We start from the raw sequence: 15,812 nt of genomic DNA, 5'->3' as shown, positions 1-15,812 counted from the left end.
TGAGGAGAGAACAGACAGACACAGACACAGTGAGGAGAGAATAGACTGACACAGTCACAGACACAGTGAGGAGAGAACAGACTGACACAGCCACAGTGAGGACAGAACAGACTGACACAGACACAGACACAGTGAGGAGAGAACAGACAGACACAGACACAGTGAGGAGAGAATAGACTGACACAGTCACAGACACAGTGAGGAGAGAACAGACTGACACAGCCACAGTGAGGACAGAACAGACTGACACAGTCACAGACACAGTGAGGACAGAACAGACTGACACAGACACAGACACAGTGAGGAGAGAACAGACTGACACAGACACTGAGGAGAGAACAGACAGACACAGACACAGTGAGGAGAGAATAGACTGACACAGTCACAGACACAGTGAGGAGAGAACAGACTGGCACAGACACAGTGAGGACAGAACAGACAGACACAGCCTCTCACCAGATGCAGCTCCGGGACTGAGCGGCTCAGAGTCCACTCCTGACTGAGAGCGCAGGATGCTGAAGAAACAGAGAGGGGGTGTGGGGGAGTGTGGGGGAGATTTAATACAGATGTGGTCAGAAAAAGACAGATATCCTGCTTATCCAAATTGTTGAGTTCTAATCCAAACAACAGGACTAGATCAAGGATATGGCCACGATGTTGCATTGATCCAGTAACCCAGAAACACAAAATTGAAAAAGTCTAGGAACTGAGTAGCTATTGAATCTGCGCCATTGTCAACCCGAAGATGCTGTTCTACGCTCTCACACACTGCCGGTCACACAGAATCATATGCACATACAGAGTGGGTATGAGTCTCTATCTGTGCACACAGAGTGGGTATGAGTCTCTATCTGTGCCCACAGAGTGGGTATGAGTCTCTATCTGTGCCCACAGAGTGGGTATGAGTCTCTATCTATGCACACAGAGTGGGTATGAGTCTCTATCTGTGCACACAGAGCGGGTATGAGTCTCTATCTGTGCACACAGAGTGGGTATGAGTCTCTATCTGTGCACACAGAGCGGGTATGAGTCTCTATCTGTGCACACAAAGCGGGTATGAGTCTCTATCTGTGCACACAGAGTGGGTATGAGTCTCTATCTGTGCACACAGAGTGGGTATGAGTCTATCTGTGCACACAGAGAGTGGGTATGAGTCTCTATCTGTGCACACAGAGCAGGTATGAGTCTCCTCTATCTGTGCACACAGAGTGGGTATGAGTCTCTATCTGTGCACACAGAGTGGGTATGAGTCTCTATCTGTGCACACAGAGCGGGTATGAGTCTCTATCTGTGCACACAGAGAGTGGGTATGAGTCTCTATCTGTGCACACAAAGCGGGTATGAGTCTCTATCTGTGCACACAGAGCGGGTATGAGTCTCTATCTGTGCACACAGAGCGGGTATGAGTCTCTATCTGTGCACACAGAGAGTGGGTATGAGTCTCTATCTGTGCACACAAAGCGGGTATGAGTCTCTATCTGTGCACACAGAGCGGGTATGAGTCTCTATCTGTGCACAAAGAGAGTGGGTATGAGTCTCTATCTGTGCAGAGAGACTGGGTATGAGTCTCTATCTGTGCACACAGAGAGTGGGTATGAGTCTCTATCTGCGCACACAGAGTGGGTATGAGTATCTATCTGTGCACACAGAGTGGGTATGAGTCTCTATCTGCGCACACAGAGTGGGTATGAGTATCTATCTGTGCACACAGAGTGGGTATGAGTCTCTATCTGGATGGATATGAGCAGTGAGAGGCGGTCTTTGTGATTTTAGGGTCGCATGCACACCCACTATTGGGCATTTCCTCGGTTCAACAAAATCCATTCTTCCAGAGGGTAAGAGGGATACAGTGTCGGGACTGGGGGTGACTCAGAAGGGGCCTTTTTTTAGGGGTGTCTTCCTGTTCTCAGAACGCGCCGCCTCCCGCCGCACAGAGACAGTCTCCCCCCTGTGTCCGCTTTCGTCTCCAAGTCAAAGGGCGTTTGATCGGGGCGGGCGCATCGGGGCCTGGGCCAGCGCCGGGGGACAGAGCGACGCTTATACGCTCAGAACGCTCCCCTCCTGTATCCGGAACCTTCTGTATGGGGAGATACTGCGGGACTGACTCCCCGACCCCCACCTGCCGCCCCCCCCCCCCGTCTCGCCTCCCATACCAGCACCCCCCCTCCACCCCCCTTCCAGGCATTAATACCCACCGCCTCTCCACCCCAGCCATCTCTCTTTCTCTCTCTCCGCCTCTCCCTGCACCGTTGCCATGGTAACCCTTCCTCCTCCGACTGCTCTATTCTCGTTCTGGCTCAGCGGGCGAGCGGAGAGACGGAATGGGCCAATCAGACATGCCACCGTAAGGGGAACCCCCCCCCCCCCACCACCACCAGCCTGTCAAATACAAAGCACACACACACATACCACACACATACCACACACACACACACATACCACACACACGCACACATACACGCACGCACGCACACACACACCACATAAATACCACACACACACACACACACCACACACACATACCACACACACGCACACATACACGCACGCGCACACACACACACATAAAAACTAACACACACGCAACAGAAACCCTCATTATTGCAGGCTGTGGAAATTCCACGTCACCCAGACGGTATCGGTCAGTAAACCGTCTCACACCTGTCTGTCAGACGTATGTCTGTACATGTTCTCAGCTAGTAAGTGCACTGGTAGAAAGAGCATCGGTGATATCATCGTTATGTGTTTTCATACAAACAGTGGATCCCCTGCTTTCCTCTTAGATTAAATAACTCGGGCATTTAGCAGATACACGTGTCCAGAGCACCTTATACAGATGACCTTTTTTTTCTTTGCATACAATCTGCGCACAGACAGCACTGCATGCAGGAATCAATCTCGCAACCTCTGAGTTACAGTGGCCCAGTTCCCTAACCACTCTACTGCCTGAGTCTTCCATCCCTCAGTCTCCTCTCTGCTTTCTGCCTGAGTGGCATGCCTCCTTCAGTCATTCACATGACACTTATCCCTAACAAATTACCCAGCGCTCACACCGTTTCCAGATGGCAGTTTGTCACAGGCCACGAGCCCCAGAAATGACACGAGAGCATTAACCCCCTTTTCCATTTCTAAATGGATAACAGCACCGTGCGCTACGCGGTAGCGACTGTTCCACATGACCCCATCTGCTGAACAGAGCGGTGTCAGCTCATCTTCGATTCAGTCAATTCGGGAAATTACTACTGCCATTCAGTTAATATCCACGGAATGTTCCGGGCATTTTTCAATTTAATCGCAATTTCCTCAATTGACTTCACTGGAGCGACATTGACTCAGTCTTTCAAGCATAGCTATGACTGGCCTGACTGCTACAGATGGACCAAACCACTACACACTGACCAGACCTCTACACATGAACCCAACCGCTACACATGAACACAACCGCTACACATGAACACAACCACTACACATACACATGGACCCAATCACTGAACCCAGACCAAACCCGTTACACATGGAGTCCGAACCTCTGAACATGGGCAAAACCGCTACACACATACATGGACCAAACCACTACACACATACATGGACCAAATCACTACACACATACATGGACCAAACCACTACACACATACATGGACCAAACCACTACACACATACATGGACCAAACCACTACACACATGCATGGACCAAATCACTACACACATACATGGACCAAATCACTACACACATACATGGACCAAACCACTACACACATACATGACCAAATCACTACATGCAGACCAAGCCTCTACACGGAGAGCTCAGTGCTGCTTCTACAGCAGGAAGGCCCTTCAGGAAGACACATCCTACTCCACTACAGCAACACCTCCGCGTGCGTTTGGTCTCAATGATTCAGTGACACAACTGGAGAAAGCCGTTTGGCTTCTAAGCAGCTTCCCAATCATAAGAAGACTGAATATAAAAACAGAATGTATTTTTAAACACTGTATTCATCTATCAATCTGTACAGCTGGTATTTTATGGAAGGAAACTGGGTCAGGTGCCTGTTCTCAAAAAGCATCTCGTTGTAAGAGAGCTGATCCAGAAGCGGCGTTGCCTTTTAGCGAACAACATTAATTCATTTTACTTTCATATTTATAAGGTAGCTCCATGACTATTTATAAGGTAGTTCTATGACTATTTATAAGGTACCTCTAGGTTCAGTCGGTTTATTTAGACAACTTATTTTAAGTTCTGTTCAGTTAAGTTGTCTAAACAACTATTTTAATGTACAATAGGGTAGTTGACATGGGGTTATACCCTAATCCTCCAGACAAACAAGGAAACACTCACTGCCATTCCCTCTCCGGCGTAGTAGCTGCAAAAGCAACAGCACAAATCAGAGAAAGAGATCTGGAGGATGGAGTCCATCTTATTGCCAGTTTGTTGGCAAATTGGCAGGCTCGGTTGTTGGAGTTTACCTCCAAGTACAGGAATGGCTTTGGCCTTTGGTGACCTTTTGCTGACTGGCTATTAATCCGCTGCAGACCTTTCTGAGACCCCAACAAGGCCAGAGGAAGAAGGTAATAGACATCATTGTTCAAGGTGACGGTAACATGGGGATGGTCAGAGCCAATCAGATTTCCCGACGGTTATTTAACACCAGATGAGATGAAGCGCTGGGGCAGCAAAGCAATTGACATCACTTCAGCCAAAACGGCAATTTCACACACACATACACACATGCAAAGGCACACACACACTCAAAGGCGCACACATACACACATGCAAAGGCACACACACACATACACACACATACACACACATACACACACATACACACACATACACACACGCAAAGGCACACACACACTCAAAGGACGCACACGTACACACACACAAAGGCACACACACACTCAAAGGCGCACACATACACACATACACACACACACACACGCACACACACACACACACACACACATGCACGCACACACACACGCACACCCTGCAGCTACAGTTGCACTCTCAGTTTAATGCACTCTCTCATTGTTATCCTTGGAGGAGAGAAAGATGAGTAATTTGTGAGTAAATGAGAGGGAGAGGGCGCCAGGTGCTGATGGGGGTCAGGGGAGGTGATCTGGAGGTCTCTGGGATGGCAGAAGAGATGAGAGGAGATGTGAGGGGGAGGACAGAGGGTGGAGTTTTTGGGGAGGGCCTTACCGTCCTCTTCACTGGACTCCCTCTGGATGGAGCCATAGGGGGACACAGAGGAGGCAGGGCTAGTCGGGATGGGGGTGCTCTTGGCAAAAATCCCGCTGATGAATTTGAGCATTTTGTGGTCCCGAGCTGACGCCCGCTGAGCCTGGCCCTGCAGCACGGTCGGGGCGGGGCCGGGGGCGGGGCAGGCCAGGCGCTCCGCCCCTCTGCGGAGGTCCTCGGACAGGACGTGCAGGTCGCTGTTGTCCAGGGTGCGGCTCTTGCCCTTCCGTGGGGGTTTGGGGACCAGGGTGAGGGGAGCGGGGAGTGAGGTGGACCCCGCCTTCAGTCTCTCAGTCCTGGGGCTGTCCCTTGTGGCTGCCCCACCTCTGCGCACTGCCCCGCCTCCCAGGACTTCTCTCTCCATGGCTCCTCCCACTGCCCCGCCTCCCAGGTCTTCTCTCCCATGGCTCCTCCCACCGCCCCACGGACTTCTCTTTCCATGGCTCCTCCCACTGCCCCGCCTCCCAGGTGTTCTCTTTCCATGGCTCCTCCCACTGCCCCGCCTCCCAGGTGTTCTCTTTCCATGGCTCCTCCCACCGCCCCGCCTCCCAGGTGTTCTCTTTCCACGGCTCCTCCCACCGCCCTGACTCGATCTTTTGCTCGGTCTCCATGGCGAAGGCCCGGCCTGCAGCTGCTCTCCGTCCACGGCAGCCAGGCGTGGCTCACGCCGGGGCTGGCGGGAGACCCCGGCTCCGCCCCGCCCGTGGCCACGCCCTCCCTGGCCTCCCTGAGCTCGCGGCGGCTCACGGCGTCGCTGTGCGCCTTCATCAGGGCCGCCGGCCGCTGCCCGACCCGCACCGGGATGCTGCTCTTGGTCGGGGTGCGGCAGGGGTCCACCGCGCAGGGCTCCTCCCTCTCTGCCCCGCCCTCGGCCACACCCCCTTCCCCGCCGCCCCTCGCGCGCTCCCTGGGGGCAGAAGGGGGCGGCGCTCTCTCGCGGGGGGGCGGGCGTTCCCGGGCCCGAGGGCGCTCGCAGACCCCGGCGGGGGTCCAGCCAGGGGGCGCTCTTCCTCCCTGCTCGGGTTTAACCCTCTCCCTCCCGGGCTCGCTCAAGCTGTCCTCGTCCTCCTCCTCCTCCTCTCCCTCCTCCAGCTCCGTCTCCTCTTCCTCTTCGTCGGTAAACGGCTGCTCCTCGTCCCACGGGACCACGCCCGGGGCGTCCCCGGACCCCGCCGCCCCCCTCCCCAGCTGGGCCCCATCCCCCCCCACCGCCTCCACCTTCACCAGGGTGAGGGAGATGAGGTAGGTGGTGCGGCGCTGCAGCGTTCCGGATCGGCTCATGGGCTCAGGACTCGGGGCGCACACCATAGACGTTACGCCCGGTCGGCACGGCGACGGGCGGTCACTCGGCAGCCCATGGCCCTGTGAGCGGGCGATCCGGGCTCCAGACTGGGGACAAAAACCGCTAGCTGTCCTCGGTTAGCCTGACAAAAAAAGCGCTAACTTCCCCGTAGCAGTCGAACCAAAAACCATGAACAGTCCGGGATCAGCCAGACCTAAAGCTGTTTACTGTTCCAGATCAATCGGACCAAAAACTTCTGCTCTTCGACTCAAAGTTCTGAAATAAAATGGACGTGCAAAAGGAACAAGTCTCTGCAAAATTTCTAACTCAAATATTGTGTTCTTACCCCATCTTTACCCCATCTCCAAAAAAAAACCAACTGAACCAGAAGGCATGCAGTGCAAGAAATTCAGTTCTTCGTCACTTCGGAGCGGATAATTTAAACAGTGCCTCTGGTCTCCCCCTCGCGTACGGGACTGTTCCGCACCCCCCTCTCTCTCTCTCTCCGGACGCGGGACGGCTCTCCTGCCCTCCTTCCGAGCCTCTCTCCTCCCGTCCGTTCCTCTGGCGGCCGGAGGAAGGTCACGTCCTCCCCTCAGACATCGCAGAAATAACGGGAAAACAAGCTCCGTCTGTGCTTCGCGCTCGTCGGTCAGTCCTCCCGCCGGTTTCCCATCTCCCCCCGGGGCAGACCGTTACCAACGGCAGGCGGAGAGGTTTATTCCGAGCGCCTCCGTCTCGCTGCGCTCATTTCGTTCTTCTCTCCATCCATCTCCTTTCCCCCCCCCCCCCTTTTCACCCTCTTCTCAGTCTCCACCTTGTGTGAGTGACCAGACACCAGGTTTCCCTTTGTCACTGTAATCCACAACGTTGTCTTTTTTGTTTGTTTTTTTTAAACGAAACTGTGAACAGAAAAGCCGCAGAGGGAAGCGAAGGCGAGCACAAAGGCGTCCCTCGGCGGCAGCGGGAACGCGCTCGGGAAAAAAAAAAGCAAATCTCGATCGACAGACCGCGACCGTTTGGCAGGCGGCTTCAAAAAAAAAAGAAGAGAAACACACGCGCGCACACGCACACACACAGACGCACACAGACACGCGTGCGCGCGGACGGTGGGGGCGTCGGCGAGATCAGCGGGTGTCAGTCAGAGCCGTGGCCGGGTCGGCGGGTCTCTGTCTGAGGGCCCCCGGGGGGGGGGCAGCGCTGGCTGGCATCGGGGGGTGAAGCTGGATCAGGAGCCACGGCGGCGGCGGCGACGAGCGGAATCAGCGACGGGCCCCCCCCCCTCCGGGTCGTCACGGTGCGCTGGGAACGGGCTGATCAGCCTCAGATGAACCCCGAGGCCCGGCAGCGCTGATCCCAGATCAGCGGCACGCGAACGCACGCCGGAGACGAGACGCGGCGAGCCCAGGGTTCGGGGAGGCGGGAAAAGAGGAACGAAGCGACGTCCTTCCTCTCCCTCTCTCTCTTATTCAGTCCCTCTGTTTCTGCATCCCACAAAAAAGAACAGGGGGAAAGACCTGTTTCTCTTCTCTGCCTCTTCTCCCTCTTTTCCTCTCTCCTAATGCAGTTTGTAGCTGATCCCTGCTCCCTCTCCTTCCCTCTCTCTCTCCCTCTCCCCCATCTCTCACCCTCCCTCCCTCCCTTCCTCTCTCTCTCCCTCACCCTCCCTCCCTCTCTCTCTCTCCTCCCACCCACTCTCTGTCTCCTTCCCTCTCTCCCTCTCCTTCTCTCCCCCTCCTCTCTCTTTCCTCCTTCTCTCTCTCTCTCCCTCCCTTCCTCCCTCCCTCCCTCTCTCTCTCTGGTGGGGGTGGGGGGGTGAGGTCGGCAGACCTGCTGAATGGAGACCAGCGGCGAAGTGAGAGAGGAGAGAGACTAGAGACGAGCGCAGGAAACGGGGGAGACAGGGAGGGAGGGAGGGACGGAGGGAGGGAGGGGGAGAGAGAGAGCGGTGCTCCCTCGTTCGCTGCCGCGTCAGCGCCATCAGCGCCGTCACAGCCAGTCAGGGCCGCGGCAGCGAGAGAGGGAGCATCCCTCTCTCTCTCTCTCTCTCTCTCTCTCCTCCTTTTTTCAGGGGCTCAGCTCGCTTGTTACCAAGGTGTTAGGATCTTCCGGGCACCGACAGCGCCACAGTACCCCTCCCCTCTCTCTCTCTCTCCTCTCCCTCATTCCCTCGCTCCTCTCCCGCTTTCTCTCCCTCTGTCTGCTTCCCTCTCTTTCATTGTCTGCTTCCCCACGGATGTGTTCCTCTGCCTGAATGAGAGCATGTGTGTGTGTGTGTGTGTGTGTGTGTGTTTACATGCATGTGTGTGTGCTTCTGTGTGTGTGTTTGTGTGTGTGTGTGTGTGTGTGTATATGTGCGTGTGTGTGCGTTTGTGTGTTTACGTGTGTGTGCACGTGTGTGTGTACTGTTGGTTTGTTTATAAGCAGACACAGTGAGATCAGACTTGGTAAGCTGCATGGTTATAGAAGTGAAAGGTCACATTCTGGAGCCCTGGTGACAGACTGGGGGTGTGTAATTCCACACACTCCTGCCTTCACTTCCAAACACACCACCGCTAGTTGTTGGTTTGAACCCCCAGGGTAAAAAGCTTTATTGTTCAATAATCGAGCGCATTAAGGGGAGACTGTGCAGTGTAGACCTTAGAGCACCGGGCTCTCAACCCACACGTGGACCTCCCCGCGCAGCCTGGGAACCGATTCCCCGCCATGACACTTTCTGCACCGTGACCCCATCTCTATCTGTGACCCTCTCTGCTTTCCCCCTGCCTGAATGAACTGAAATAAATACAGAAGGAGGGCGTACTAACTGACACCAGACAGTGTGGCTTCCAGAAAAGGGGTGTAACTGGTAGTTGCTATGCGCCAGGACATACCGCCACAAGCCAGTTCAAACCATCAAATTACCGGGACACACCTGATTCTGTAATGTTTCCAAACTAATGATAAACAAGTCCTCATAATGCAGTGGTGATGTTTACACACACTGTCACTTCTCAACCATGAAAAATGTCCAGCACGTGTTTTTTCTACATTGTTTCTGTGGAAGTGCTTTGCGGCAGTGTGTGTGTGTGTGTGTGTGTGTGCGTGTGAGTGAGAGAGAGAAAGAGAGAGAGAGAGAGAGAGTGTGGTGAGTGAGTGAGTGAGTGAGAGAGAGAGAGAGAGAGAGAGAGAGAGAGAGATAGAGAGAGAGGGAGAGAGAGAGAGAGAGAGAGAGAGAGATTTGTGTGTTAACCGGTATTGTTTCCTGTCTAACCGGATTAGTGTGATATGGACACCCCAGCACTGAGGTGTTGAATCAAACCGCCTTCAGACTGTGATTAGCCTCACACACACTCAAACACACACACACACACACACACACACACACCTAAAAATACAACACAATACTGTACACACACACACACACACACACACAGACACAGCACACACACACAGACACATTCACACACATATACCTAAACATACAACAAAATGTACTTTAACACATACATACACACATGCTCTGATCTGAACACATACTGTACACACACATACACCTAAACATACAACACAATGCACTTTAACACATACATGCACACACGCTCTGAACACATACTGTACACACACATACACCTAAACATACAACAACACAATGCACTTTAACACATACATGCACACACGCTCTGAACACATACTGTACACACACATACACACACTCACACATACTACTGCACTTACACATACATGCACACATCGCTCAACACAAAACTGTACACAGCACTCTCACACACACACACAAGACACCCAACATCACACACAACATCACACACCATCACACTCGCACACACACCACACAACACGACACAGTTGTCACGACCCAGCTCAAGGGAAGGACAAAAGAGGGAAAGGACACATAATTAAAGGAATTTAACTGAAGGTTCAATGATGAACTTTAAATAGTAAACTAATACTAAAAAAAAGGTATGAAAGTCAGGTGTGCACGTCCGTGGGATCGGTAGTGAAGGGAGTGTTCGGTTGGGTGTGACGTGCTGTCTCCCTCTTTTGTCCTTCCCTTGAGCTGGGTTGTGACAAAGTGGGGGTTCATCCGGGATTTGGACCTTTCGCATAACACACACATGCTAACCCACTTTCTTTCTCTCTCTCTCTCTCTCGCACACACACACACACAGTGGCTGAGCAGCAGTGAGAGACACTCGCTGATAGATAGATTCATACGTTGGGTCATTTCTTTATTTAAACTGGGTGAGTGGATGAGAGGCATCCCCCCCCCCCCATTCTCCAGGGGCTGACAGCACACTCATCTAGGTTAATATAAACCCCTCTTCATCCCCCCCTCTTCACCCAGCACCATCCCTTCTTCTTTCCTCTCTCTCTCTCGTTCTCCTCCTTTCTTGTTTTTCTGCAGTCTGGGGGCGTTGGCACCAGCCCACTCTCTTCATCTGCCTCTCGGAAGTGACCCATTTACAGCCAGCATCTCCTTTAAGCAGAGCTCAGTGTGGATCCCCCTACACATCTCAGTCTCTGTCTCTCCCTTTCTTTCGCTTTCTCTCTCTCTCCTTATTTATATGCGCTTCGCTGAGCACTCTGAAATGCATATGCACACACAGACGCACGCACACACACACATACACACACACCACTGATTAAAATAGATCAACCACGCCTTCAGAGCTCTGAAAATCCACCTTTAAGGCTGATGAAACTAAAACAGAAAGACCTGTCAAAGCAACTGTACTGCCTGACCCTTCCTGCGTTCTAGAATGCTCTAGAGAGAGTTCTAGAATGTGCCCTGAAGATTCCATCCACCAGCGTGTTTCAGCGCTGGTGCATATATATAATATATATGATATATTACATCTAATATATATATATATATATATATAAGTGTTATGCTTTTCGTTGTTTTATTTTCAAATATACTATATATTGTGTTCTTTGCAGAGGTGAGTTTTGGCAACGCAGTATTATAACTTAAGCAGTCTGGGGAGAAAGGCGCATGAACATTGTGTGTGCTACAATGGTCCCCTCTAAACATAAAGGGCTGTTCCCTAGCTGTCAATCAAAAAACACACTCACACATTATCATAAGCACAGACGTAGGGTACGGTAGCAGTATCATAAATCATTGTATGTCCTTGGAATGGCAGGCAGGCCATTCCCTAAGTTTGGGACAGCAGGCATGCCATCCACCAAGTTAAGGTTTGGTGAGACATGCCCCATACCGATACAGCACCAAGAGCCTGCCACTGTTCACAGTTTCCTACAGATGTAACCACAATGACCACAGACTCTCAGCTATTAAGAACATTGTCTTCTGTACTTTCTAACTCTCCCCATTGGACGTTTAGCAACATCTTCAACCAATAACATCTCAGCTAAAGAAGAGAAAACCCCAAGGGAGGAATGCAGTGGCTGGCAGACCCACAGGGCGATGCATAATTCGGTCTAGCGCCACCCGGGGATGGGGCAGGCTTTCCCTAGCTGGTATGACTGCACACCAGCGACCCCTGCTGGCTGATCAGACCCAGCAAGGCCACCTGTTGATTGACACGTGAAGCGTCTTCCTCCGAGTCATGTCTGTCCATGCGTGACCCTCAGACCTGATGTGTGATAACAAGTTTCGGCTGACATAACTTGCTTCGGAGGAGAGCACGTGCTTGTCTGCGCTCTCGGAAACTGACAGCAGAGGTCACATCGACAAGCGCTGGTAACGATACAACCAGGTAATTTTAAACTGGGGAGAAAAAATTAGCAAAAAAAGCTGTAAAATAAAAAGGGGAAGACAACAGAAAGAAGAAAGAATTTTAGAGAGGGAGGGAAGAGACGTCGAACTTGAAGAATCGGGGGATGGGGGGCTGACTCAGTTGGAGAGGAAGTGGGTTTGAGGGAGACGTGGCAGACAGGAAGTGGGCCGGCGCAGTGCCGTGCGCCTCTCCATCACCATGGCAACATCACCGTGACAGCGCCGCAAAGCGAACACCTCCACCCCAGAACATCGCCCGCTTTTCGGGCTCTTTGCCAGTTTATCATTTATTCGTGTCACGTTAACGAGAGGAACTCTCTGCACCCCGAAACGAAGGGAGAAGAGCGGGGGCGGAACACCTTCAGGTCCCGCCCCTCCCACCTCCCTTTCTCAGACAGGAAGTGGGGCGAAGGATGTTCCGATGTTATCGCGCTCTGCCGCTGAGCGAGCTCTGAAACCCCGCGCCCGTCTCAGAGCGAAGAACATGGCGGCGACGCAAAGATAGTGAACAGGAAGGACGAGCACGGCGGCCCGCTGTCGCTAACGTCCGCTCGGCAAGGATGACACAATACGGCGTCCTTATATAATGAGGTGCATCGCAGGGTCAGAGGGACAGTGACAGAATGCAGTTGGCAAACTGCCAGTGAGTGCAGTCGAACGTACCGGGGCGCAGCCGTCACTGCGCTGCAGGTTCACTGCTTTCACGCTGCAACTGGACTGAAAGTGTGTGCCAAAGCATCTCAGGTGTCCTCCAGAGTGTCAGTTCAGAGTGTTCAGAGTGTGAGTTCAGAGTGTTCACAGTGTGAGTTCAGAGTGTGAGTTCAGAGTGTTCAGAGTGTGAGTACAGAGTGTTCAGAGTGTGAGTTCAGAGTGTTCAGAGTGTGAGTTCAGAGTGTTCAGAGTGTGAGTTCAGAGTGTTCACAGTGTGAGTTCAGAGTGTTCACAGTGTGAGTTCAGAGTGTGAGTTCAGAGTGTTCAGAGTGTGAGTTCAGAGTGTTCAGAGTGTGAGTTCAGAGTGTTCAGAGTGTGAGTTCAGAGTGTTCAGAGTGTGAGTTCAGAGTGTTCAGAGTGTGAGTTCAGAGTGTTCAGAGTGTGAGTTCAGAGTGTTCACAGTGTGAGTTCAGAGTGTGAGTTCAGAGTGTTCAGAGTGTGAGTTCAGAGTGTTCAGAGTGTGAGTTCAGAGTGTTCAGACACGTTTACAGCACAGGCCCTCTATTAACCCGACCACGAAGGAAGGGCTGTAAGTCTGTGGAGTGAGTTGTGAGTTGTCTGTCTGTCTGTCTGTCTGTCTGTCCTCTGTCGAGAAATGAGTATTCCAAAAGTCAGCAGGTACAAGGGTTAGGAGGTATTTTACTCACCGTTTTCATATACAGCCCTCTGTGAGTGTTTGTGTGTCAGTGAGAGATCTGGCAGGTGTTCATTCTTATTGTTTATGAGGGATTTGGGTAGAACTTTACAATAACTATTTATCAACACTTTGCAGTAAGTGTCTATTGACAGGCATTTATTGATTAGTTAAGGTTTGCTAATGTGAGTTTTCGCAACATAAATGTTCAGTATGGAGAGATATAGAAAATAGCACTAATAAAGTTAATAATTCTTTAGTTAAATGTTAATCATGCTCTGTTCATGCAGTAATTAATGACTTATTCATGATAACTCAATAAATGTTAGGTAACAGACACTTATTGCAAACGTTACAGTTATTTGTTAAGCGGCCGGCTCTATCCAGGGCAACTTACATGTACACAATATCAGTGCGCTGTTTCAGAATCAAACCTGCACCCCCCTCAGTTACGGGTTCAAATTTGCCGTACTGCTAGTGTAGTACTCCTGTTCAAAACTCCCCATCCTCTCTGAGCATGAGGCCGGGGGTTCGACTCCCCTCCACGGCACTCTGTGCGGTGAACCTCTCTGCGTTCACCACATTGAAATAATGTTTTAAAAAAAAAAATTAAAAAAGTCAATAAAAATTGTGACGTGTCGGTTCTCTATTAAAAATAACTAAATAACTGTTTATCCACATCGGCTATTCGTGATAACTGCACGCACGCACGCACACAGACTGCGGTTGCTAATTCACGAGAAACAAGATGACGTCTGGGTATTGCAGACGTCAGTGGTTTTCGTGTATTTTACAATGGGAAATAACATCACTACCAGCGGCTGGAGAGAATCAGTGGGAGACATGCTCCTGCTGAAAGAGGAAGGCCGGTCGACAGGGTGACCGCAGCGGCTGCTAGCGCGCGGCTACAGAGCAGAGCCCTCGTGCAAACAGAAGCCGCACCGCTCGACAAAGCCCAGCCTGCAACGAGCGGCAGGAAGATCGCATCCGTCACTGAAAATGACAGAAGGCAGTTTTTAAAAAAACTGCGGTCACGTTGCTCAATTTCTGCTTTTTAAGGTGTCTTTAAGGTGTCTTTAAGGCACTGGTCTGAAACTCGTTGCCATGGAGGGCCGTGCGTATGTTCAATTACTCATTCAGCCATACGCATTTAACTGCATTGAAGCACTGAATAAAAGCACGTTTTTACTTAGGCAATGCGGGTCACCACAGACGTCGGGTCACCATTATGTGCAAACCTGCATCCCTAATTCGGCAAATAATTGAACTAATTATATAATCAAGATCTGAGCCTGAAATAAAAACCAGCATACACACACGGCCCTCCATGGAACTGAGTTTGAGACCCACTGCTTTAAGGTCTACTTCCACAGGCTTCAGGTCATCGCGCTTTAAAAACCCAGTTCTGGCGGTCAGCCACAAGAGACCACGCAGGCCAATGTTTAACAGACTGACAGGCCAAAAAAATCAAGGCTTGCACCAGAAGGGTCGAATAAAGAGCTGAAATTATATGACAGACAAAGTATATATTACAATAACATATTAATATATTATCAAATTGCATTCAATCGTTGTTTCCTGAAGACCAGGAGAGGTATTTTGCCAAAATAAACAGAATAGGGCTCAAGGGCCATCCTTATGTGGTCACAGAGTAGACAAATGACCCAGCTCAGTGGCTTGAAGGGTCATTCCCTGACACTTTCAATCTTACTGAGTCCTCCGATAAGGAAGCAGTGTCAACTGCATTATGATCCATGACCACGAGAAGTAGACTAAGTAGGTTCCCTAGACTCTGAAGCACAGTACCACTTTTCACTGTCTTCAGGTTGTCAGGTTTTAAAAACCCAGACCACGGTGGCCAATATTTAACAGACTGACATGCCAAAACGTTTTACACAAGAAGGGTCAACTATAGCGTTGAATTTATCTCAAAGTGATGCTCTGAGTCTCTTAGTGCACTAACATCAGTGGGCCCATTTGAGTACGAGTGTGTGCGTGCAAAACATGATAGCTGCCTTACATAGACCCCAGCTGTGTCTAGAAGTGGCCCCCAAAAACGCTTCCCACTGCAATTGTCCAGTTAGACTTTTCCTGCTCACCGCCCTGTCCTGTGAGAGCACACCTATTCCACCTGCAGCCAACAGAAGTGGCTGCCAGTCAACAGAGAGTGGCAGGCATTTGGTATGTAAAACGTGATATA

General features: G+C 51.3%; 1 protein-coding gene across 3 annotated transcripts in view; it reads right to left on the bottom strand.

Moving 5' to 3' along the window:
- Positions 1-15,812, bottom strand: part of LOC135234678 (arf-GAP with GTPase, ANK repeat and PH domain-containing protein 2-like) — a 34,387-nt gene that overhangs the window by 17,246 nt on the left and 1,329 nt on the right. For 2 of the 3 annotated variants that reach the window (XM_064299516.1, XM_064299518.1), the window contains exon 2: positions 457-515. In XM_064299516.1, coding sequence (XP_064155586.1) covers positions 457-515 — 59 coding nt within the window. Of the gene's footprint in view, positions 1-456; positions 516-5,203; positions 5,446-15,812 lie in introns of those variants that run through there. The other variant, XM_064299517.1, reaches the window with a different exon arrangement.

The sequence above is a fragment of the Anguilla rostrata genome, chromosome 11 (assembly GCF_018555375.3).
Source record: "Anguilla rostrata isolate EN2019 chromosome 11, ASM1855537v3, whole genome shotgun sequence".
Taxonomy (NCBI): domain Eukaryota; kingdom Metazoa; phylum Chordata; class Actinopteri; order Anguilliformes; family Anguillidae; genus Anguilla; species Anguilla rostrata.
The sequence above is the reverse complement of the archived record's forward strand: the minus strand, read 5'-3'. Positions and strand labels throughout refer to the sequence as shown.